At 39.4% G+C, this 26,658-nt stretch overlaps 1 protein-coding gene and 1 pseudogene across 1 annotated transcript; both read left to right on the top strand.

Moving 5' to 3' along the window:
* The first annotated feature begins 120 nt into the window (after nucleotides 1-120).
* Nucleotides 121-961, top strand: LOC120317475 (annotated as a pseudogene).
* Nucleotides 962-13,416: 12,455 nt separating this feature from the next.
* Nucleotides 13,417-25,072, top strand: LOC120317473 (vomeronasal type-2 receptor 116-like; the record flags this gene model as incomplete). The annotated part of the gene is made up of 6 exons (XM_039364126.1): nucleotides 13,417-13,690; nucleotides 18,172-18,425; nucleotides 20,546-20,755; nucleotides 22,157-22,283; nucleotides 23,292-24,175; nucleotides 25,049-25,072. Coding segments are annotated over exons 1-6 (1,773 nt in total), but the record flags the coding sequence as incomplete, so codon positions are not given.
* Nucleotides 25,073-26,658: the final 1,586 nt, after the last annotated feature.

Here is a 26,658-nt window from a genome sequence, read left to right as displayed (position 1 = left end):
ATTGAAGTACAAAAGTTACAAAAAGTTTTAGAAAACTCCTTGGAGGGAACTCTAGAAAAGTAGTTCTGATACCTGAGAAAAGTTAGATACTTTTCAGAAACTCTTTTCTTCTTTTCAGACATGGAGAATTGTGAGAGTTGTCCAGAGGATCAGTTCCCAAACCAAGCTCATGATGAGTGCATTCTAAAGACAATGAATTTCCTCTCCTTTGAAAAGCCACTGGGCATTATTCTGGTGTCTCTGGCTCTTCTCTTTTCCTTCTCTACAGGACTTGTGCTTGTAATTTTCATCAAGCAACGGGACACTCCCATCGTCAAAGCCAACAATCGCAACCTCATTTACCTTCTACTTACATCCCTCTTGCTTTGTTTCCTTTGCTCACTTCTGTTCATTGGACACCCCAATAGGGCAATATGCCTCCTCCGACAAACAACATTCAGCATCATCTTCTCTATTGCAATTTCTTCTATATTGGCCAAAACCATCACGGTCATTGTAGCATTCCTAGCATCAAAGCCAGAGAAGCCTATTCCACAAATGGGTGGGGCAAAAGTTGGCCTACTCTATTATCTGGTTCTGTTCCTTCATTCAAGTAGGTATTTGTATTGGTTGGCTGGCTACTTCTCCCCCATTTCCTAATTTAGATATGGAGGCACTCCATGGAGAAATTATAGTAGAATGTCATGAAGGCTCCATCACCACGTTTTACTGTGTCTTGAGTTACATGGGCCTCTTGGCCCTTCTCAGCTTCATTGTGGCCTTCCTAGCCAGGAAGTTGCCAGACAGTTTTAATGAAGCCAAGTTCATCACTTTCAGCATGTTGGTTTTCTGCTGCATTTGGCTGACCTTTGTCCCTACCTACCTGAGCACCAAAGGCAAGTACGTGGTGGCTGTGGAGATTTTCTCTATCCTGTCTTCCAGTGCTGGCTTATTGGGATGCATCTTCATCCCCAAATTCTAAATAATGATATTTAAACCTGAGCTCAACACTAGAGAACATTTAATACATAAGAAATAGAAAATTGATTAAAAAGAGTTTTTTAGATTTTTATACAAAACTATACTCAAGTGATAATGTAAAGGGAATGGACATAGATAAATATTTACAATCAGTACATTTTCCTAAGCTTCCTGAGGAACAGCAAAATGGGATGAATTGTTTTAATTATTGTGGAGGAAATTGGCTTAGCTATCAAGCAGTTAAAGGTGGGAAAGTCTCCAGGAACAGATGGATTGACGTCGACGTATTATAAAAATTTATATGAAGAAATGTTGGAGCCATTAAAGGAGCTTTTTCATAATATCTTGCTGGGAGCAGAAGTTCCTCCTTCTTGGAATAGAGCATTTATATCATTGATTCCGAAGGAGGATCAAGATCTTACAGAGCCTAAGAATTATAGGCCGATATCATTATTAAATGTAGATTACAAGATTTTTACAAAAATTTTGGCAAATAGATTAATGCAGGTTATGAAGGATTTGATTCACAGTGATCAATCAGAATTCATAACAGGGCGATACATGAAATATAATATTAGACAAATTATTAACTTAATTGAGTATTTGGATATTTAACTGCCTCAAATGGAAAATTGTATAAAAATAATTATGAATTACTATGGGCAAAAGTGCAAAAGGATTTAAATGACTGGAAAAAACTGCAATTGTCATTGTTGGGGAGAATTTCAGCTGTAAAAATGAATGTTCTACCAAGTTTCTTTTCTTGTTTCAGATGATACCTATTTTTAAAAAAGATGTAAATTTGGAATAGAATTAGACTCTGAAACAGAATTGGTTAAAGACTGTATGATTAAATGGGCTCAGAATATCCAGGATCTGATCCCATTGGACTTATGGGAGACAATTTGGATTAGAAATGTTAGATTTACACAAGCTCAAAATTTGAGGGAAAATTTTTATAAAATGTTTTACAGATGGCATTTAGATCCTAAAAAATTATTTTGTATGTATCCAAATTTACAACCCAAATGTTGGAGATGTGGTAATATGGATGCAACATATTTTCATGTTTGTTGGAATTGTAAAAAGGTAAAGGCTTTTTGGATTATGATTTGGTGGAACATTCAAAAGATTTTTAAAAGGAAGATAAAGTTCACCCCTCAATTATTCTTATTAGGTATCTTTGTGGATTTAAATGACAGAGAAACTACTTTAATGTTGAATTTATTAACTGCAGCAAGGTTATTAGTAGGCTCATATTGGAAGAAGGACTCGTTGCCTACTTTAGAAGAATGGATATTTAAAGTTTCTAACTTTGCAGAAATGGCAAAAATTTCTGCTTATTTGAAGGATCATACACAAGAAAGATATATTATTGTATGGAGAAGATGGATAGATTATATTCAGAAAAAATATGGGACTATAAAGATTCATTTATTTTATGAGTAAATTTTATAGTAACTGTTGTAGAGATTTGTTTATATGACTATAAGGGGAGTTAAAGGTTAAGTATGATTTTTTTTCTCTTTTATTTTCTTTTTTCTTTTTTTCTTTTTTCTTTTTTATTATTGTTAACTTTCTTAATAATAACCCTGTATTCTGCTCTGGGAAGCGAGGGGGGAGGGTTGAGGGTGGGTGGGTGTGTGAATGGGTGGGTAATGATAATATAGACATGGTAAACGCTTGGGCATTTCCCCTATGCTGCGTTCATGTGTGTGAGAGGGATGAGAGGGGAGGAAGGAGTAGGGAGGAAGTAGGATGGTTAGAGGAGAAGGGGAGGGGAAGAGAGTAGGAGGGGAGGAGAGAAAGAGGAGGGAAGTCGGGAAGGATTAGAGAGGGTGGACGCAGCCTGGGGGGAATGGGCAAGCGGTACCAATGGTTAGGATGAATAAATGGAAAATAAAAACTTTTTTAATTAAAAAAAAAGAAATAGAAAAAGAATAAGAACAAGATATAATTTTGAACAAGCAAATTGTTTATAGATCTTATTATTTATCTAATAGCCATCTTCATAAATATCAGTAAAAAAGTAATCTGATAGGGCTGTGTTTCAAACACCTAAAGGGTATATTTCTTTCTGAACCTCATTAGTACACATAAAAGTATTATAAGAAATAAATTATGTAGGTAGGTAAAACAGACATTGCTGCACTTGACTTTCAGTTTAGAATTCTTCAGAGCCTGCTGTATCTTTCCTGAGAGAGTATATTAATTTTTCAGGAAGAAATTTTTCATATGATTAAATTAATTTAATTAATAGAATTAATTAAATTTTATTTTGGTTTTCAATGTTTTACAAACCAATTCTTGTGGGGAAAAAAGAACTATGTTTATATCATGAACATTAGAGATGTGGTGGCTCAGTGGCTTAATGATGCTGGAGATGATTGTGCTTTGATACTATGTGCTTAGGAGAGGGGAAGTCAGATTTTGGCTTGGACTATGTACGTACCGATGTATTGCTACTCGAATAAAGATTCTTTAAGGTAAACAATACCTCAAAGTTCTTTGAAGAGTTTCATCTGTTGGAACCAGTGCTTTTTTTCTATAAAAAAAAAAGGCGCCAGAACTCACACATGTCATACAACCATCCTTGCCTACCCTGTAAGGTTCCATCCCAAAAAGGTGCCAGAACTCCGTTCTGGGCGTTCTATGAGAAAAAAAGCCCTGGTCAGAACCATGACACATTAGAGATGTGGTGGTTGAGTGGCTTAATGATGCTGGAGATGATTTATGCTCCAGCAGTTCTACTCCTAGCACTGCATGCCGGGGTGAGCTCCCTTCACTTGGCTTGGTTTCTCTCCATCTAACAGTTCAAAAGTATGTTCTGTGTGAGTAGATAAAATAGATACCACTTCAGTGGGGAGATGAGCTGGTGCTCTGTGCAGACAGTTAGAATCCTGCCTTCTGAACCCTCCCAGTTCTGCACCATTTGAAAAGCAGATTCAGGGAGAGAGAGGACCTTCAATGACACTGCAGAGAGAGCTGCTTATCTTTCTTTCTGGTGCGAAACCAGCTTGCCTTCCTGTTGTTCACCTTGGAAAGTGTGCAAGTGTTTCCTATAATAGATGGGAATGGTCCTTTGGCAAGCCATTTACTAATAATAATGATGAATGTTAGAAAGAACAGATAAAACTAAAGATTCTTTAGATTGTTGAGTGATTTTTCCCTCTTCTTAAAAACCATTGATTAATTGGGATTTGCCACCAAAGGTGATAATATGTCCAGTATCAAACTCCATCACCCCCTATTCAGTTCAGAAGGTACCATTTGAGCAATTATTTTAAAGGACAATTCTTGATCACATGAAGCTTTAAATATAAATGAAGAAATATTTCTTTGCCTAGGTGGAAATGAGTATATAATAAGTATATATAATAAGTTCTACATTTAGGCAAGAAACACCAAATGCATAGATCATACCTTGCTCAATAATAGTAACTATGAGAGGGATCTTGGAGTCCTAGTGGACAATTACTTAAATATGAGCCATCAGGGTGCTGCAGCATTAAGAGAGGGATAGAATTAAGATCACATGAAGTGTTAATACTACTTTACAATGCCTTGGTAAGACCGCACTTGGAATATTGCATCCAGTTTTGGTCACCACGATGTAAAAAAATGTTGAGACTCTAGAAAATGTGCAGAGAAGAGCAACAAAAATGATTAGGGGACTGGAGGTTAAAACATATAAAGAACAGTTGCTGAAATTGGGTATGTCTGATTTAATGAAAAGAAGGACTAAGGTTGACATGATAGCAGTGTTCCAATATCTCATAGGTTGCCACAAAGAAGAGACAATCAAGCTATTCTCTAAAACATCTGAGAGCAGGTCAAGAAGCAATGGATGGAAACTAATCAAGGAGTGAAGCAACCTAGAACTAAGAAGAACTATAAGATCCCCAAGGTCCTTTCCAACTCTGTTATTCTATTCTATTCTATTCTATTCTATTCTATTCTATTCTATTCTATTCTATTCTATCCAGATGAAACCCTTGCCTTTCTGTGGTTTTTCTGGGTAGAAAACAAAGGGATAGGACAATGTAGTGGCCAAAACCAGGCTCAATAAAGCAATCAAATCATGTTTAACATAGAATATTATTTGACTTTCAGTGGTGACAGCCGCGCCAATGGCGGCTTTTTTCAGCCATCCGCCCTGGGATGTGTCCTTTAAGTTTAAAGAATGAAAGAATATAGGGGATTTTGTTAATATAAATGATAGTTTATAAAGATTAATAAGCTTAAACAGAAATATACATTACTTCCCACAGTATAGAAAAAACAGAGATGGTTAAATCGATTGCTCTATTTAAAGAAAAGAACATACTTAATTTTTTTTGTATTTGGAAAACACTTTTAGCTTTTGTGCTTGTGATGGAAAAAATGAAACACTGGTTTTGGTTTTGGTGATTAGATAAGTTCCTTGTTATAAAATGGCTAGTAGATGCTATTGTATAAGTGTAAATAGCTGAGGCAGTAATGTTATTATCTACAACTGGACTAAAAGGAGACAGAAGGCTATTCTTTTTTATTCTTTTCCCCCTTCTACCAAAAACTCTGTTTTTCACTTTTATCTCCCTTCATTTCCCATTATTTTTATTTTCTTTTGTATTTTATATTCTGATCAACCAATAAAAATTTTGAAGGCCCAAGAGTTACAAAAAGTTTTAGAAAACACATTTGAGGGAAATCCAGAAAAGCAATTCTGAAATTTGGAGAAAGTTTGATTCTGTGTAGAGATGAGAGACAGGCGAAAGTCGTGTGTGGAAAACTGCGCCCCCCAACGCTTGTGCCTTTGTTCTGCATCTATCTTCTCCCCCCCCCTCACATCACCATGGTGACGTGATAGTATGTAGATTTGTGTAACCTTGCCAGTTTGATAAGGCTGCTGGGTGAACAACAAGTTTCCCTGTTTATGGCCTCTAACTTTTTACTCTTGAGGATTGGTAAAGGATTTTAGCCAATGAAATGCTGTTGCCATGCTGTGTCTTTTGCTATTTGTGAACCTCTATATAAACAATTAAAGGCTGCGTAGGGTGGCCATTTCTTTGCACCCTTCAATGACTAAGGAGTGATTACTACAGCTGGCGCCCTCAGCAGGGACATTTTGCTTTGGGACCCCTACGGGAAGAAGCAGCTGCCAACATACTTACCATCGTCTGGAACAGACCTCTAAGTGCACTTTCGTCTTACGAGACCCCTCAGTGAGTAAGTATGGGCTGCAAGTTATCTCAGCCCCCGCAAAAGCAAGGACAGGCATGGAGGAACTCAGATTCCTCCTCTAACCTGGGGCAGACGCAAGGAAGCAGGTGGGCTGAGATAAGAAAACAGTGTTCTTCGAATCTTAAGCATCGGACGCTTAGGCTAAAAGATAGAGCATAAATTACATCTTGAACCTTGGGCTTCAGTATAACACCTTTAGTGTTCACTCCTGTCAAAAGGAAAGAAAAAAATGGACCCAAATACTTCAGAATGGCAATTAACTATCAGCCCGCTTCTGCTAGCAACTAAGTAAAATTTATTCTTCCTAAAAACATCTTTAATTGGATTTTCAGCTTCTTCTGAAGAGGCTAATTCTTTGCTGATTAGTTAGACATAAATCAAAATTTACTCCCTCAGAACAAAGTCTTTTGAGCAATCAGAATGCTTTGGAACTTTGCAATATATTAAGTTAGCCGTCAGACAAATGTCTGGTTGTGTTTTGTGTTTTGTGTTATGTGTGTGGCCACTCAGAACATTATGCTTGGGCTTGGAATGGTGAGAAAAATGGGAGATGATTATTTATTTATTTATTTATTTATTTATTTATTTCAGTATTTATATGCCGCCCAATCCCAAAGGACTCAGGGCGGCGTACAAAGTTAAAACAATGATAAAACAATAAAATAAAGCAGTCATACCGCAGTCATACTGCGAGTCCGATCATATCCCGGCCCCCCGGGGACATCAGCCCCAGGCCTGCCGGAACAGGAGGGTTTTAACGCCCTTCTTAAAGGCCGGCAGGGTGGGAGTAGTTCGAACCTCGGGGGGAAGATGATTCCACCAGGTCGGAGCCACCACAGAAAAGGCCCTTCCCCGAGGGCCCGCCAGCCAACATTGTCTGGCCGACGGGACCTGAAGGAGGCCCAATCTATGGGACCTCACCGGTCTCTGGGAGCTATGCGGCAGAATGCGGTCCTGTAAGTAACCTGGCCCTATGCCATGAAGGGCTTTAAAGGTGATAACCAACACCTTGAATTGCATCCGGAGACCCACAGGAAGCCAGTGCAGCTCGCGGAGGACAGGTGACACGTGGGCGTACCTTGGCGCGCCCACAATCGCTCTCGCGGCTGCGTTCTGAACCAACTGCAGCCTCCGAACGCTCTTCAAGGGTAGCCCCATGTAGAGCGCATTACAGTAATCCAGTCTTGAGGTGACAAGGGCATGAGTGACTGTGAATAAAGCCTCCCGGTCCAAATAAGGCCGCAACTGGTGCACTAGGCGAACCTGTGCAAAGGTCCCCCTGGCCATAGCCGATAGATGTTGTTCCAGATTTAGCTGTGAGTCCAGGAGGACACCCAAGTTGCGTGCCTGCACTGAGGGAGGTAAATTTGCCCCGCCCAGGACTAAAGATGGACCATCCAGTTGGCCTTTGGGAGGCAAGACCCAGAGCCACTCGGTCTTGTCAGGGTTGAGTCTAAGCCTGTTCACCCCCATCCAGACCCTCACATCTTCCAGGCACCGGCACATCACTTCGACTGCTTCACTGAAAGGACACGGGGTGGAGATATATAATTGGGTATCATCTGCGTACTGATGATACCTCACCCCTTGTCGCCCAGCGGTTTCATGTAGATGTTAAAAAGGAGGGGGGGACAGGACCGAGCCCTGAGGCACCCCATGATCGAGGCGCCTAGGGGTCGATCTCTGTCCGCCCGCCAACACCGACTGCGACCTGTCAGAGAGGTAGGAGGAGAACCACCGCAATGCGGTGCCGCCCACCCCCACCTCTCCGAGATGACGCAGAAGGATACCATGGTCGATGGTATCGAAAGCCGCTGAGAGGTCAAGAAGCACCAGAATAGAGGAATGACCCCTATCCCGGGCTTGCCAGAGGTCATCGGTCAGTGCGACCAAAGCAGTTTCAGTGCTGTAACCGGGCCTGAAACCAGATTGAAAAGGGTCCAGATAATTGGTTTCATCCAAGGATCGCAAGAGTTGAGATGCCACCACCTTCTCTACAACCTTCCCCACAAAGGGGAGGTTGGAGACGGGACGAAAGTTCTTCAAAACAGCTGGGTCCAGGAAAGGCTTCTTGAGGAGGGGCCTCACCACCGCTTCCTTTAAAGGTTGCGGGAAAGACCCCTCCATCAAGGAAGCATTGATTATCGCCTGGAGCCAGCCTCGTGTCACCTCCCTACTGGCAGAAACCAGCCAGGAGGGGCACGGGTCCAATAAACAGGTGGCGGCATTCATTGCCATCACGGCCTTGTCCACTTCATCAGGGGTCACAGGCTCAAACTCGCTCCAGATAACATGACTAAGACCAGCCCCTGGCAACTCGGCTGGCACTGCCCAGTCAGAGTCCAGGTCTCTCTGAATCTGAGCGATTTTGTCTGAAAGAAACTGAACAAACTCCTCAGCTCTCCCCTGCAAGGGTTCCTCCGCCTCCTCCACTTGAAGAAGGGAGCGGGTCACCCTAAACAAGGCGGCCGGGCGAGATTCTGCGGACGCAATAAGTGCGGAAAAGTGAACACGCTTTGCCGCTCTTATCGCCACTAAATAAGGGCCCTCAAACCACTTTTTGGTTGAAATCACCTTGTCATTTTTCTCGCTTCTTGCAGGACAAGTTATATGTCTAAATAAATGTTGTTGTAACAGTATCTGTGTATATATGTTTGTCTGTGTTGTTCTGTGTCATTCCAAGACTTGGAAGAGGCTCAAAGCCCTCTCTGATAACAACAATATAAAAAGGCCTTGCTAAGAATATATGGTTTGCCTGGAGAAAGTATGAAATGAAATAATTGTATGTGGAATGGTTTTATGCAAACAGTCAGTATGGAACTGAATGAGTTAATTTGTTGAAGTGTGTGTTAGCCTTCAAAACCCACCCATTTTCTCCCTAACTGTGAAAATAATAGTAAATATTTGTATGAGAAGAATTTCATGGAGAATGTATGAGAGAATTTATTGCAAAATGCATAGGAAATAGATGAAACTACTTTTTGGTGGTGAGATTCCCCCCCCCCCTGTCTCTTTCGGCTGGCTGCGTTGCTTAAAAAAGCCAGAGACAGGAAGGAGGGGGGGGAACTGTTCGTTTAAAAAAAAAATTTTTTTTCCTCTGCTTGGAATTGTATCTGAAGAGTGGAGTGAATCTGAAACTTGACATTCACCTATGCAGTTTCGGCAAATAATTTTTTTGCTCAAAAGAGAAACAGTAATGTTGGACAATATTTTTTATATCCAACAACCAAAAGAACTAACTGAATTACATTGTTATAGATTTATACATATTTAACCTATTTATATACAAATTGTTTCCATCTGAATGGACTTTGCTTAAATTGAAGCACCAAAGATACAATTTAATTGGCTTTCAAAAAATATAAAATGATTTAGGATTGCAATAAGTCCCAGAAAAAATATAGTTGCACAAATTGATGGCATCATGAATACTCAATTTGTGGACAGAATTTCACACTTTTGATTTTTTCCTACTAGTAAATTACCTAATGGAGTATTAACTGTAATAGAAGTGCAGAAAGTATATTGAATTGAATAATATTTACCTACCACATCCCATCCCAAAATGTTTTATTTTTTATCCAGGTGGTTGCTAAAATGATAACCTTAGGACGCACAAGAGCTTGCCGTCGAAAAGGAACTGCTTAATTAATATAGTTTTCAAAAATAACTTATCTCTTTAATGCAGCGGTTCTCAACGTTTGTGTGACGGTGACCCCCACCACACAAACGTTATGCGCATGCGCGGCGCGGCGCGCATGGGGGCGGGGGCCCCTGCGCACGGCGCGCATGCACGGGGCCACCCCAGAGGCACGCCGCCGCCCCACGTGCGGCGCGCATGCGTGGCGCCACCCCCCAGAGGCACACCGCCGCCCCCACGCGCGGTGCGCGTGCGCGGCACCGCCCCCCCCGGAGGCGCGGCGCGCCCCCGGAGGTGACAAAATGGCGGATCGCCGCATTTGGCGACCCCACAAAAGAGGTCGATCGACCCCAAATGGGGTCGCGACCCATAGGTTGAGAACCGCTGCTTTAATGTGTTTTAAATGACTTTCATATCATTTGCCTAATGATCTTTGACTTGCTTGTTTAATGACTGTTTCCTTTCCAGTCCAGCCACTATTTTCTTCCTCTTTCTCCCTTGCCACAAGTTATTGCTTTTTCTGATGAAGGGTGAATGAGAGGAGCAATTGTTTACAAGGATGATACCTGGAAAGTGTCCTACACTGCAATGCAACCCTTATCACAATGCTCAGAATTATTTTAGCTTTTCAAACCTTTTCTCAACAGTCTTTTAACTTAATCTCTGACTCTCATTATGTGTGCCAACTTACTTTTACTTCTTCAGGTGCTTACATCACGCCCAGGATTGGCCCCAATCTTATGACCTTGTTTTTAACTTTGCATCAGCTGCTCCATAACTGAAAGCATTTATAATTTTGTTTCTCATAAACACAATCACTCCTCCCTTCCTGGGCCTATTTTTTTTTTTATGTCTTTTGTATGTTTTTTTTTGTATGTCTTTTATGTGGTTTTGCCTCTAATCAACTATGACAAATGGACATTATCCATGTTTTTTGGGGGGGGGCTTCCTAGAAATGTATATTCACAAATAGGTATTTAGGAACAATTTCCCCCACCTCTATGAGGGGAAACACATTCACATGTTATTTTTCATCTTTTTTGGACAATTTTATAAAACCTGAAATATTGTTTTTACTCATGGTCTTCTCTATAATTCCACGGGTCAAGCTATCGTGAAACGTGCTAATTGGTCTTTCAAAGACCAATTATTTCACAAACAAATAAAAAAGGACGGATTATCTAGGATACCCAATTTGTCGTGGGTAATACAACAGGTTCAAAAAGTATTATTTACATTACACCAATTGAATATTTCCATTCCAAATTTGACTGCTTATCAGAGACACTCTCAACAGAAAACAAGCTTGCCTCCACCTCTGGTATATTATCAGGCATTACCAGACAAAGCATGGTTGGGACCAGTCCCTCTGATCACTTGGGGGCGGGGCTATGCTGCTGTGCTTGCTCCAACAGGACCTTTGCGGATTCCAACGCACTGTGATCACCCAGCCAGGGATGTCGTTGCACCAGTCCCTGGACCCAGTCCCAGAAATGGCAAGGGTGACTCTACAGATGGCACAGCAAGTAATCCAATCCTGACATGCCAGGCAGCCAGTGACAAGGGGAGATGTAAAGAACTTGATCCCTGAGAACCTGTGTGCTGCCATTTTTGTGATTTTAACTGCAAATTTCTTATCCATCATTTGTTTATGTCTGATCGTTAACATCTGCCCTTTGACAACTGTAACTGTCATCCCACTCAAACAATCATTTGAACAACGAATGAAGCAAAATCTAACATCACACAAAATGACTTCTTTTGTTTATCTGAAATGTATTACATGTAATTTGTTTTCTATATGCTTAGTCTTTGTTTGCACCCCTTCTGCAGTAATTCAAAACTTCACTGACTCTGGGAGGTTATTGCTTAAAAAACCTCACTGTCATCGCATTGGCTCACCTGCTTTAAATTGCACAGCTTCAATAGAGACTTCCTTTCTTTTTGGACATGCTTGGCTACTGCAAGGAGGGTTTTTTACATGTGGTCAAGAAACTTTAAATTATATTCCTGCTAATATTAGTGAAGTGCAATGTTGCCTCAGCCAGCTGATTCCTGCTTTGCTTTCCAAACAACAAGTTCACATCAACCATTCTTCACGTGGTGTCACGCTAGACAACACTTGTGACTCTGAGACAACCTTACTTTGTAGCATTGGCTATATCTCTAGTGGGCGTGCCAGGACTTGCTGTTCATGCCCACCTCAACATTAATGCTATTACATGAAATTTGGCAAAGACAATTAATACTACTTCTTCAACTATTTCAGCGATCAACCATGAACTGCAAAATTTGAGAACTATTTTGCAAAATCACGCTGCAATTGATTATTTGCTTCTACACCAGCATTTCGATTGTAAACGTTTTGAGGAAATGTATTGTTTCAATATTTCTGATAATTCATGAACCATCCAGCACCAGATTTAAATTTTACACAATTTGGCCTTTGATTTGAAAATTGGTACCTTAGGATCTTTATGGGTGCTGTTTATGTAATGTATTTCTTTCATTTTGCAATATATGTATTAGAGCTTTAAATCCCAGTAGATCCTCTCTCACATTGCCTCAGGGTCAAGTTTTGGCCCTATATTAACAACTGCAAGGATGCTTCTCTCCTGATTATAATCCTTTTATTAACCCCGCTTATGGCGATATTTCATCTAACAAAACAAAAAGGAGTGAGATGTAGAGATGAGAGACAGGCGAAAGTCGTGTGCAGAAAACTGCGCCCCCCAACGATTGTGCCTTTGTTCTGCATCTATCTTCTCCCCCCCCTCACATCACCATGGTGATGTGAAAGTACGCAGGTCTGTGTGACCTTGCCAGTTTGATAAAGCTGGCTGGTGGAACAACAAGTTTCCCTGTTTATGGCCTCTAGCTTTTTACTCTTGAGGATTGGTAAAGGATTTTAGCCAATGAAATGCTGTTGCCATGCTGTGTCTTTTGCTATTTGTGAACCTCTATATAAACAATTAAAGGCTGCGTAGGGTGGCCATTTCTTTGCACCCTTCAATGACTAAGGAGTGATTACTACATTCTGTTCAGAACTTGTTTTCCTCTTTTCAGATATGGAAATTTGTGACAGTTGTCCTAAGGATCAATTTCCAAATGAAGCTCACAATGAGTGCATTCCAAAGAAAATTAATTTCCTTTCCTTTGAAGAACCACTGGGCATTACTCTACTGTCTCTGGCTCTTCTTTTTTCCCTGATTACAGCTTTCGTGTTTACAATCTTCATTAAGCAACGGGACACTCCCATTGTCAAAGCCAACAATCGCAACCTCACTTACCTTCTGCTTGTCTCTCTCTTTCTCTGTTTCCTCTGCTCACTTCTGTTCATTGGACAAACTAATAAGGCGATCTGCCTCCTCCGACAAACAACATTTGGCATCATCTTCTCTATTGCAATCTCTTCTGTATTGGCCAAAACTATCACAGTTGTTGTAGCATTCCTAGCATCAAAGCCAGGAAGTCTATTCCACAAATGGCTTGGTCAAAAGTTGGCCTATTCTATTATCTGGTTCTGCTCCTTCATTCAAGTTGGTATTTGTGCCATTTGGCTTGGTACTTCTCCCCCATTTCCAGATTTGGATATGGAGACATTCCTTGGAGAAATCATAGTGGAATGTCATGAAGGCTCCATCACCATGTTTTACTGTGTTTTGGGCTACATGGGCCTCTTGGCTATTCTCAGTTTCACTGTGGCCTTCCTAGCCAGGAAGTTGCCAGACAGTTTCAATGAAGCCAAGTTTATCACTTTCAGCATGTTGGTTTTCTGCAGTGTTTGGTTGACCTTTGTCCCCACATACCTGAGCACAAAGGGAAAGTACATGGTGGCTGTGGAGATCTTCTCTATCTTGTGTTCCGGTATTGGTTTACTGGGATGCATCTTCACTCCCAAAATCTATATAATTATATGGAAGCCTGAGCTCAACACTAGAGAACATTTAATACATAAGAAATAGAAAAAGAACAAGATTGAATTTTGAACAAGCAATTTGTCTGTGTGTGAGAGAGAGAGAGTGAGAGAGTTTGTGTGTGAGAGAGTAAATGTTTGTATACATATCCATGTTTGACTAAGTTTGTCTTTCACCTTAGAATTCTTTATGGATTGTGTGTTTTGGGGGGATTATGGCTATATTAATTTTCCATCAAGCAATTGTCCATATGATTTAATTAACTTTCTTCACTGGGATTTTTAACAGTGGTAAGAAAAATATTGGATCACTACCAAGATAGACATTAGGAAAAAAAGGCTGTGAACAAGCTTCAAAATTCATTAGATTCTTCAGTGGTTTTCTGTCTTCTTAAACACCATTGACTTTTGCCACCAAAGCTGATAATATAATCATTACCAAACTCTTTACATCACTGGCAGCCAAAGTGGAAGATGCATGGTTCCAGTTGAGCAATTATTTTAATGGGCAATTCTTGGTGCCATGAAGCTTTAAACTTTAAAGCTTTAAAAGAAATATTTCTTTTCCTAGGAGAAAGTAAGTATATTCAGATGAAACCTTTGCATTCGTGTGATTTTGTCAGATAGATTAGAAAGGGAGGAGATAGCATAGTGTGATGGCCAAAATTGGTCTCAGGTAAAGCAACCAAATCACTTTGAAGATACAACATATTTTTATTTATATGCATATAAGCAACAATATAGTATATTCTGGATCCTCAGCAAAGCTTTTAATACTTCTCTGAGCACATGTCAGCCAGAACTGATGAAATTGTTTTATGAAAAGCAAAACGTCTACTTCTTTCTGAAAGAAAAAAAACAGTCCAGTTGCTTTCTGAAAAAGCAACTTTGAGGCAACTGTGACCTGGATGGCTGAGAATCTCCACAGACATTTTAAAGTAACCCATTCATGTGCATAATACGAGGGAAATTCTGAAATAAACCTCCGTTTGAGCATGTGCGAGAAATAGGCAGGGATAGCGATGCCTGTGATTTGAGAACTATGTAATATTTATGGACCAAACATGATGAGTGAAGGTGTCATACATCAATGGTGTCACATGTTTAAAGATGGACGAACTGACATGCACAATGAGGCAATAAGTGGCCGCCCATCTGTAATCAGCAATGAACTCATTCAGAAAATTGACAAAAAGGTCTGTGAAGTCCATTGGTTTACAATATCTGCTCTTTCTTTACACTTTCCCCAAATTTCTCAGACTGTATTTTATGAGGTAGTGACAGAAAATTTGGGATAATGCAAGTTCTGTACTTGGTAGGTAACAAAACTCCTTTCTGAGGAGCACAAAACACACCAAATGGGTTCATGATCCTGTTGCAAGGGGGCTTCATTCCCAGGTGGGAGATTTTTTTGCAGAAGGAATTTCAAGCCTTGTAAGACATGACAAGTGCCTCAATTTGAATGGCAATTATGTTGAAAAGTTATGTAATGTTGTAGTTTTCTAATGTGTATAATAAAAGTTCTGTATCTGTGAGTGTCTGTCATTAATAACCAAAAGGAGGTTTATTTCCCAATTGCCCTCGTATTATTTAACCCTTCCTACTAGATCAGCATACTAGTCATACCATCTCTGCGATATGGTCAGTGAATAGAAAAAAATTAGTTTTCTGGGCTGCTGGTTCCTGATCAAGTCTTGTCCCTGTCACCACCCATGGTCAGTTTGTAGTGAACATTTTTTTTTACAAGGTACTTTCAGCAGTTTATATATATTGGGGACATCTCATACATTTGGTAGTGAATATGACCATTTTACTACCACAAAATGCTAAAAATTAGGAATCTAAAATTGGCCTCTCTGTGTGTGTTTGTGTGTGAGAGAGACTGATTGATTGGTTGATTCATTCATTCATTCATTCGTTTGTTCATTTATTCATTTAGAGAAAATATATGGCCACAGATTTCATATACATAGTATAACTCTGACCTCAATCCCCAAGAGCAAGTAGAAAAAGGTTTCTGTGGCACTTCACAAACATATTTGCTCTGGCATTTCTACTAGTAAAATTACCATCTCTCCAATTATCACAGACATGATGATTAAGTCACCAGGTCAATCCTCCAAAGGCTTTCAAAATGCTTCTGAAGGAATTATCAGGGCAAATCTCAGAATAGATATATATTTTCCAATATATTGTCTTCCCTGCTAAGGGCCATTCCTCAAAACTGGTTGAAGGGTTCCCCAGCAATGACAGGGTCAATATAAGAACTGCTGCCATAAATTTGGATTCTCAGAATATGGTATCTATTTGCTGTTCACAGCATAAATACTGTATATAGTTCTTGCAAATCTGGGGCTAATATTTTTAGACTGTTGATCAACCAAAGCCTAGTCGATTCCAATGCTGAAAGATTCTCCCAGATTTCTCTATGTGAAACCAACTACATTACTCTACACATGTGAAATATACACTGACCACCATCTTAGAGTACTTCTACAAGACCATTGACATTCTGCTAAAGCTTCATAGCTGGTGCTCTTTTTAACTGCAAATGAAAAAAAGAGGCTGATAATTAGATGGTAGACTCAATAGGCAAATCTGTCCTTTACACTTCAAGCATCCAAACATAAGTGAGGCTGAAGAAAATGGATCAGATCAGTGAATGAGACATAAGATATTCTTAAAACAGATCTCAACAAAGGTATCAGTTGTTTCACTATCTATAGTATCGTGCTTGTATCACAGCTGTTGGCAATAGCAACATAGGATAGACCAAATTAGCAGGAATGTTGAATATTATTGCCTTATTACTATTTCCAGAATTGGCCGTGAAGGTGCAACCTCTTAAGTGCACTGGAGATGAAGCCATTCAAATTCCACAGGAATGGCACCAGGACGGAGACCTTCTCATTGGTGGATTGATGTCTCATGTTCACTACTTGTTCCCCAGAGTTATTTTTGATAAACATCCTTCTGAAGAATTGATTGACTTCCCACTGTAAGAAATTACTATCTTAACTTATTTTAATCTAATGTTGCTCTCTTTTTCCAACTTTGTAAAACAGAGAAGTTCCATCATACTCTGTTAATAAGTATCAATGTATCATGGACATATCCTTAACAGCAGTTTGGTAATTTTTTGTTAATTATTTGCTAATCCAACATCCTATTTTCTAATTAAGCCCAGGACAAGCAGATATTCTGTTGGGAACTGAAACCTCTTCCAACAGAGGAAAAAGAACCAGCCCTAATTCACCATAACATAAAAGGCACTATAATGTTTTAACTATAGACATTGACTGTGGAATGAAAAATCATTTCCAAAATCTTGGGGAGGCACTAGTTATTTATACTGTGTCTCTATCTTTTCATATATTAATTAGGTGTTTGTGGTCCACCTATCCTATTTCAAAAGATCACAGCCTTTCAAAGAAAAATGCAAAACTGAAACACAAAACTTTATACAAGTAGGAACTATGGCCTCTTCTACTCACTATCTCCTCTTAAGAGCAGAAAGAGTTCATGGGGGAAGGAAAAATGAATTTCTAAATATTTGGTTATGTTCATCAGCTCTATGTTCCTCATCACTGAAATCCCCCTTTAATATTTACTAATAAATTTGTTCCACTCAGCTCAGATTCTCATTAAAAAATAAATAAACCCATTTTGTTTTTCCAGCTTGGTAACCTGTCTTCTCTTCAGAGTTTTGGGGTTAATTTAATAATTACTGCTATCCATTATTTTGTTTAAAATATAGGAGCAAAATGTTTAGTTTTTACAACAATAAATACCCTTAAGCTGATTGTACAGAAGTATTTTCATTATAAGATGGAAATTTTAACAGAATAATAGAATCACATAGTGGGAAGGAGCCTTAAAGATCTTCTAATCCAGCTCAGGCATGAAGTAATTTGTGTGCTATTATAGAACTGGTTGAAAGTTTATAAAGGACCAAAACTTGCATGAAAAGCTTAACATGAATATAGTCTCTCTTTTTTAAGGGCAGGAAAAATGGGATTTCTTCAACAGATCTCTTCTACATGACAACTATTCACATACAGTATTTCTGGAATGTTATCCTGCCTTCCTTCTCTAAAGTTTTTCATGGTTCCTCCAATTATTCCAAGAGAATGCAACCATGTCCTTTAAAATTTCTGGGTATATAAGTTATCCATTGCAACCTTCCTGGGTTATCAATTTAAATATCTCTTAAAGGATACAATTAAACAAAAGACTTAATGTAGGAGAGGAACTTTGAATCATAAAACTGTGAATTTCAGCATATTTCTCTTCTCAATATGTGTTTCTCATAATATTTTTGACATTGGTTATCTCTTTCTAACTATATAATGCATGGCACAATTCTCTTTTGAAGAAAGTCACTTTATTTACAGTGTGATAACTAAGTTCTACCAACACGTCTTGGCTTTAGTGTTTGCTGTGAAAGAAATCAACAAGGATCCTCACATCTTGCCCAACTTCACTCTTGGATTCCACATCTATGACAGCTACTCCAATGCACTAATGACCTATCGTACCACTCTGGACCTGCTTTTTAAGTTGCATAAAATTGTCCCCAACTATATTTGTGGAACTGAAAAGAAAGTTATGGGAATCATTGGAGGGATGAGTCCTGAAACATCCATACGCATGGCAGAAATTTTGCAGCTTTTCAAGATCCCACAGGTTGGACCAATAAATAAAGATCTCAAAATTACAACAATCATACAGATGGTCTCCTCTTGATTTCCCCTTTAAGAAGCAGCTTGATGGTATATCAGTAAAGAGATGTAAAGAAATTAGGGTAAAGAGAAGTAAAGTAATTAGGATAAAGTGTGGACTTGGATTAATCCATGTTTCTCTTCAGTATATCGCTTCTTCCAGTAAGATGAATCGAAACATACAGAATTTTAGTGCATAGTTGTTGGAATTTGCAGGGATATGCTAGCTGTCATTAACTGCCTCATTATTATCAATTTATATATTTTAAACATAACGTACACAAACATTTGGATTTTATAAAATGTGGAGGACAATACGTGGAAGAAATGTTGACCTAGGAAGAACTAAAGATTTGATTCTTTAAATTCAAATACTTACGTTATCTTCAAGAAGAAGACTTGAGATTATGATAAAGATGATGATGATGATGATGTTAGATAGATAGATAGATAGATAGATAGATAGATAGATAGATAGATAGATAGACAGACAGACAGACAGACAGACATATAAGATTCAAAAAGAATATCTCCCTTTTGGGGAGATCTCTAAACCAAATCTATGTATTAAACAACCATATTTTGAAAAATAAAGTGGTTTAAATCAATTAAAATGGAATATACCCATCCATACATTCTCTTTCCGTATAATTCTCTCTTTCTCTTATTCCTTCTTTCTTTCTTTTAGATTTCATATGGCTCATTTCAAATGGTAGTGACTGCTGAATCACGTTTCCCCCCTTTTTATCGCATGGCCCCTGATGAAGCTCTCCAGTATGAGGGTTTAATTCAGCTCCTCCTGTATTTTGGATGGCAGTGGGTAGGACTTGTCATTGTAGATGACAAACATGGAGAACATTTCATACAAACTCTGGAACCCATGCTCTCGCAAAATAAAATCTGCTCTGAATTTACTGAAAGGGTTGAGAGAAATTTACATTCTTCCGAAGTATTTGACTTGGTTGAACAATGTTTGAGGCACATTACTTTGTTCACAGAGAAAAGAGCAAATGCAGTTATTATACATGGGGAAAATACAGTCTTTATGTGGCTGGCCTCTATTCTACTAGGAATCCCATTTTTTTTTCCAACGTCTTTTGATTCTACACAGAAAGTTTCCACACGAAAAGTGTGGATTACAATGGCACAAAATGATTTCACATTACATTCCTTCCAAAGGAAGTTTGATATGCAACTATTCCATGGGGCCATTTCCTTCTCAGTTAGCAAAAAGGAACTTCCAGGTTTCCAACCATATATACAGACTGTCGCCCCTTCTGGGGCAAATCAAGATGGCTTTATGAATGATTTTTGGAACCAAGCTTTTAGCTGCTCAATACCAAACAAAGGTACTTCTGGAGATGGGGAGTGTACTGGAGAAGAAAGACTGGAGAACCTTCTTGCACCCTTCTTTGAAACCAGCATACTTGGCCATAGTTACAGTATCTATAATGCTGTCTATGCTGTGGCTCAAGCATTACATGCTGCTCAAACAGAACATATGAAGACTGATCAGAACATACAAAGGGGCAGGGATCAAGTGCGATCAAAGATTGTAGAATCCTGGCAGGTAAGATTTTCTCTTTCTCAATGCTCTTTTGAAATGTTCTCCTTGGTTACAACAGAGTGCCAGGACTTAATGAGTCAACAGATCATTATAGACCAGCTATCTAAACATCACTGATGTTTATCTTTCTTCAAGATTAATACATTACAAATATTGATCCACTGAAGGTATTGTCCTTTGCCTACATATCTCAGCTTTTTCCTTCTTTCACACCAACAAAATTGGTCTTTAACATACTTCTGCCTTTCTACTTCTCTGCAGTAATTTTCTTCCATTAGCTTCTTCTTGCTCTTTTCAAACTACCTTTCTCAATTGTCACTAAAGAAAACCAACATATTTTAGTCTGTTAGGTGGACTATGGTCCAGTATAAAAATGAGACTGTTTCAGTCCTCTTTATTCTCAGGGAAGAAATTGTCCAAATTTTAAAAAGGCTGTTTTTGGGGGCCCTTTAGGAAACTTATCTGTTTCCCTTTAACTCTTATGCTTTTTCTTCTGCAAGCTCCATTCGTTTCTGCAGAGAATTTCCTTCAACAACAATGCTGGAGATGAAATTAAATTAAATGAAGATGGAGCACTAGATGCTGGATTTGACATTGTAAATTTGGTTACTTTCCCAAACAACTCCTATATCAACATCCCAGTTGGAGAAATAGATCCGCATGCTCCTCCTGGAGAATCCTTCCTTATTCATCAAGACAAAATCCAGTGGCATCATGGATTCACTCAGGTATCATAACAATAGCATGGGCTCTGTATGGGAGATCAGTGGTCTAAAATGTGTGGGGGGAGTATAGACAGACAGACAAACAAAGAGATGACAGATGGATAATATATACCATGTTTCCCCAAAAGTAAGACCTACCCTGAAAATAAACCCTTGTTTTGGGGAGAGGTGCATGCTTAAAAATCAAGCCAGGGCAGCAGTGGAGGATGCAGCTGCCCCACGGACCCCGCACCCACTTACCAGGGCTCTCATGAATCAACACCTGCCTCTCCTTGCCAGCCCCCTTCTTCTGCGTTGTTTCCCAGTCTGCAATTCGCACTCAGAGGCCTTTCCGGAAGGCCACTGCAGCTGAGAATTGAGCTATGGATTTCCATAGCTCAGTTCTCTGCTGCAGTGGCCTTCCAGAAAGGCCTTTGACTGTGAAATGCAGGCTGGAGTTCCAATCTCAGCAGGAAATAAGAGCTGGTGCCTCTTTTGGAAGCAAAAAAAAAAAATAAGACAGGTTCTTATTTGAGGGGAAACACAGTAGTCACTCTGGGTAGTTTAAAGATTGTTAAAAGAATTTAAAAACAAGAAAAAATATAAAGAAACAAGAACAACACAAAATCACAGACTTGATAGAGAGAATGCACCAGATCGAAACAAGGGGAGAAAAAAGGAAGGAGCATCAATCAACTTTGCCACCTTTGAAACAGACTAGAGTTCGAATTTGGGAGGTGCCACATTCAAAAAGGCAGATGCTGCTAAAGAGGCTTTCAGGCTCCCTATAAATGATCATTTAATTCAGTGGTTCTCAACCTGTGGGTCAGGACCCCATTTGGGGTCGAACGACCATTTCACGGGGGTCACCAAACAACGCAGTCTGCCATTTTTTCCCCTTTTCCTTAGCTGTGCTACTCCCTTTTATTCTATTGGCTTTTGAAAGCCAATAGGAATTGTCCAGGCTGTCTCTGCCCTGCTGAGCCCGCCAAAAGTCCCATTCTGCAAACAGTGCTGCACCAGTTGAATAGTCCTCGACTTACGACCGGTTGAGTAGTCCTCAACTTACGACCGGTTGGGGGTCGCGGCATTAAAAAGGTTGAGAACCACTGATTTAATTGATGGGGCCTGAAGTGAGCCAATCCTATTAGATCGATCCAGCCAAACAAATACTATGTGGGACAGGAAGTACATCATATAACCAGGCCATATGTCTTCTTGGGTTTTAGAGGTAGTAACCAGCACCTTGAACGGAGAATAAAGGGGAAAATAATCCAGGCTCTGTTCCAGGTTCTGGCAATATTTTCAAAGTTAAATTGTCTGTTACATGGCAGAAATAATTATCAAGAGTCCTGATCTTATTCATTGGCTGTAAGACAAAAACATGAACAAAACATTAATACTGACTTCTTTATTTGGGGACAGCTGCCTCCTCTCTCATTATGTAATGACCCTTGTCCTCTTGGAAAAAGAAAGAACAAGATCGAAGGATGGAAATTTTGCTGCTACACTTGTGCTCCGTGTCCAGAAAAGATGATATCCACACAAATGGGTAAGACTCATGGCATCCCAACAGACACAGGTCTGAAAGCCTATATCCCAGTTTAAAAAAAAAATCCTCAACATTATTTCTTGCTGTATTGATGCAGCACAAATGAGGAAAAGGAAGAGACATCAGTGATGTCCTCAACCCCATCTTTCTATCCTTGAAGTTGAGTCTAATCCAAATGATAAGGCACCTCACATAAAGGAAGCAGCAATCAAGTAGTACAGTTCCAGTTGTCCTATCCCAGACATGTCAAACTCGCAACGGCACGTAACATTGCACAACATATCAAAGCTTTTTTGCCATTGCCAGCAATGAGGTGGGTGTGGTTTCCCAATGATGCGTCTGGACCACAAGCCGGCAGTTTGATACCCCTGTCCTATCCTCTAGTGCAGGGATCCACAACCCATGGGCCATGGCCCACTATCAAGTCATGGCCTATTCAGAATTTGGCTGCACAAGTGCCTGGCTGGAGTGCATGCATAAGCAGATCAAATTGCACCAGTGACAAACCAATGGGCACTTAAGAGTGTGTAGCTCAACTTGCGCAAGTGGTGGGCCAACAGGCACTCACATGCACGCATGTAGGCCTACCATTTGTGCAGGTCAAGCTGCATACATGCGCATTGCCCAATTCCTACTCCAGTCCAGTTCCGGTCTTCCCTCCCACCAACTGGGCTACCAAGTCATAAAGGTTGGAGACCACTGCTCTGTTGTTACTGCAGGTTTTTCAGGATCTAAAGTTTCAAACATATCCTTTCTCTTTCCTACTAGAAAGTGAGACATGCTGTTCTATTGTTCAGAAATGCTATAAAACCTAATGCACTCCAAAAAGCCAAGAACATTGAAATGTAGAAAAAATCTAAATAGTGTTTCTCTATTTTTAAAATGTAGGTTGAATACAGAATTACAAAACAATTTAGGAAACACTTAGATTGCAGGGAAAACCTGAAAAGCAACTCTGAAACTTTTAAAAAGTTTGAGTCTGCTCAGAAACTCTTTCCTTTTTTTCAGACATGGAGAATTGTGACAGTTGTTCAGAAGATGAATTTCCAAACCAAGCTCACAACAAGTGCATTCCAAAGACACTGAATTACCTCTCCTTCAAAGAGCCACTGGGCATTACTCTAGTATCTCTGGCTCTTTTCCTTTCCTTCTGCACAGGTCTTGTACTTGCAATTTTCATTAAGCAATGGAACACTCCCATTGTCAAAGCCAACAATCGCAACCTCACCTATATTCTACTTATCTCCCTCTTTCTCTGCTTTCTTTGCTCACTTCTGTTCATTGGACAAACCAATAGGGCAATTTGTTTCCTTCAACAAACAACATTTGGCATCATCTTCTCTATTGCAATCTCTTCTCTATTGGCTAAAACTATCACAGTTGTTGTAGCATTCCTAGCATCAAAGCCAGGAAGCCTATTCCACAAATGGATGGGGCAAAAATTGGCCTATTCTATTATCTGCTTCTGCTCCTTCATTCAAGCTGGTATTTGTGCCATCTGGCTGAGTACTTCTCCCCCATTTCCAGATTTCGACATGGAGACACTCCTTGAAGAAATCATCGTACAATGTCATGAAGGCTCCATCACCATGTTTTACTGTGTCTTAGGCTACATGGGCCTCTTGGCTCTTCTCAGCTTCACTGTGGCCTTCCTAGCCAGGAAGTTACCAGACAGTTTCAATGAAGCCAGGTTTATCACTTTCAGCATGTTGGTTTTCTGCAGTGTTTGGTTGACCTTTGTCCCCACCTACCTGAGTACCAAAGGGAAGTACATGGTGGCCGTGGAGATTTTCTCTATCTTGTCTTCTGGTGGTGGTTTACTGGGATGCATTTTCATCCCCAAAATCTATATAATTATATGGAGGCCTGATCTCAACACTAGAGAGCATTTAGTACAAAAGAAATAAAAAAGGAATAAGATGGAATTTTGAACAAGAAAATACTACTTGGATTTTTCTGTTTGTGGGTTTGTGTATACATACATACTTGAATGAATTTGTCTTTCACCTTAGTATTCTTGAGAATTGTGTGTTTTTTGCAGGATTGGGCTGTATTAATTTTTCAGCAAGCAGTTTTCCATATGATTAATTTAATTTTCCATAGTAGTAACATAATAACTGGGTTAATATCAAGACAGACATTAGAAGGAACACAGAGAACAAAACTCAAGGTTCTTTGAAGGTTGTTTACTTATTTCCCCACCCCTTAAAAACCACTAATAAATTGACTTTTGCCACCATAGGCCGGCAATTTGAGGTCATTATGAAACTTTATATCATTCCCAACAAAATTGGGAGAAGCATGGAACTACCTGAGCAATTCTTTTAATTGGAAATTCTTGATGTCATGAAGCTTTAAATATACATAAGGAAGTATTTTTTGCCTGAGTGAAAACAAGTATATCCAAATGAAATCCTTGCCTTTTTATGGTTTTGTCAGGAAGATTAGAAAAGGAGGAGATAGCGTAGAGTGGTGGCCAAATTTGGGCTCAGGTAAAGCTACCAAATCACTTTGAAGATACAACATTATTTTATTTACATGAATGCAAGCAATAATATAGTATATATTCTGGATCCCCAGCAAATCTTTTGATACTTTGCTAAGCACACATAAGCAGAAGCAAACCTGGGCTTATACAGATTTGCATTCATAAAGGTAAGACAAAGGAAAAGGCTGACGCAGAAGAAGTTATAGGTGACACTGGAAGATTTTAAAGAAAGACTGTTTCTCCCCACCATCCAGCAAGAACTGATGAAACTTCTTAGATGAGAAGCAAAACGTCTTCTTCGTCAAAGAAAAAAAAACAGTCCAGTTGCTTTTTCAAAAAGCAACTTTCAGACAATTATGACCTGGATGACAGAATGTCCACAGACATTTTAAAGAAACCCATCCATGTGCATAATATTATTTATCCCTTCCTACTCTTAGTCATATTATCTTTGGGATATAGTCAGTGAATAGAAACAATTTGGTTTTCTGGGCCAAAGTTTCCTGACTGAGCCTTGTCCCTGTCACCACCCTGGGTCAATCCAGCTTGTTGTGAATGTTTTCCTACAAGGCACTTTCCACAGTGCATATATACTGGGGGCATCTTAGACATTTTTTAATGAATGCAACCATTTTACTACACAATATGTGAAAGTTTAGGAGCCTAATACTTGACACTGGGTGTCTGTGTGTTTTTGTGTGAGATTGATTGATTGATTCATTGATTTGATTTGATTTGATTTGATTGATTGATTTAGAGAAAATATATGGCCACAGATTTCATATATATAGTATAATTCTGTCCTCAATACCCAAGTCCATGGCATTTCATAAACATGTTTGCTCCAGAATTTCTACTAATAAAATTACCATCTCTCCAGTTATCACAGACATGATGATTAAGTCACCAGGTCAGTCCTCTAATGGCTCTCAAGATGCTTCTGAAGGAACTATCAGGGACAAATCCCAGAACACACATATATTTTCTCATATATTGTTCCTCAAAACTGAAGCGCTCCCTAGCCACAACAGGGTCAATATGAGTACTGCTGCCATAAATTTGGGTTCTCAGAATTTGCAACCTGTTTACTATTCATAACATAAATATATAGTTCTTGTGGATTTGGGACTAATATTTTTAGACTGTTGGATCAACTAAAGCCTAGTCGATTCCAAAGTGGACAGATTTTCCCAGATTTCTCTATGGGAAACTAGCTACATTACTCAACACATGTGAAATATAAACTGATCACCATCTTGGAGTAATTCTACAAGACCATTGACATTCTGTTTCACAGAATTTCACAGCTGGTGCTCTTTTAAATTGCAAATGAAAAAAGGGCCTAATAATTAGGCAGTAGTCTCAAAGGGCAACTCTGTCCTTTACACCTCAAGAATCCAGACATAAGTGAGGCTGAAGAAAATGGATCAGATCAATGAATGTAGCATGCAGTATTCTTAAGACAGATCTCAACAAAGGTAGCAGTTGTTTCACTATCTATAGTATCGTGTTTAAATCAAGACTGCTGGTAACAGCAATACAGGAGAAGCCAGATGAGTAGGAATGTTGGGTATTATTGCCTTATTACTATTTCCAGAACTAGCCATGAAGGTACAACCTCTTAAGTGCACTGGAGATGAAGCCATTCAAATTCCACAGGAATGGCACCAGGACGGAGACCTTCTCATTGGTGCATTGATGTCTCATCTTCACTACATATTCCCCAAAGTTATTTTTGATAAACATCCTTCTGAAGAATTGGTTGACTTCCCATTGTAAGAAATCACTCTCTTAGCTTATTTTAATCTAATCCTTCCCTGTTCTTTCCATCTCTGTAAAACAAAGAGGTTCCATCATCCTCTATTAATGATTATAAATGTATGATGG

This window comes from Crotalus tigris, unplaced genomic scaffold (genome assembly GCF_016545835.1).
Source record: "Crotalus tigris isolate CLP2741 ecotype Arizona unplaced genomic scaffold, ASM1654583v1 scf7180000019652.295055, whole genome shotgun sequence".
In the NCBI taxonomy this organism is placed as follows: Eukaryota; Metazoa; Chordata; class Lepidosauria; order Squamata; family Viperidae; genus Crotalus; species Crotalus tigris.
This window is presented reverse-complemented; position numbering and strand designations above follow the sequence as displayed.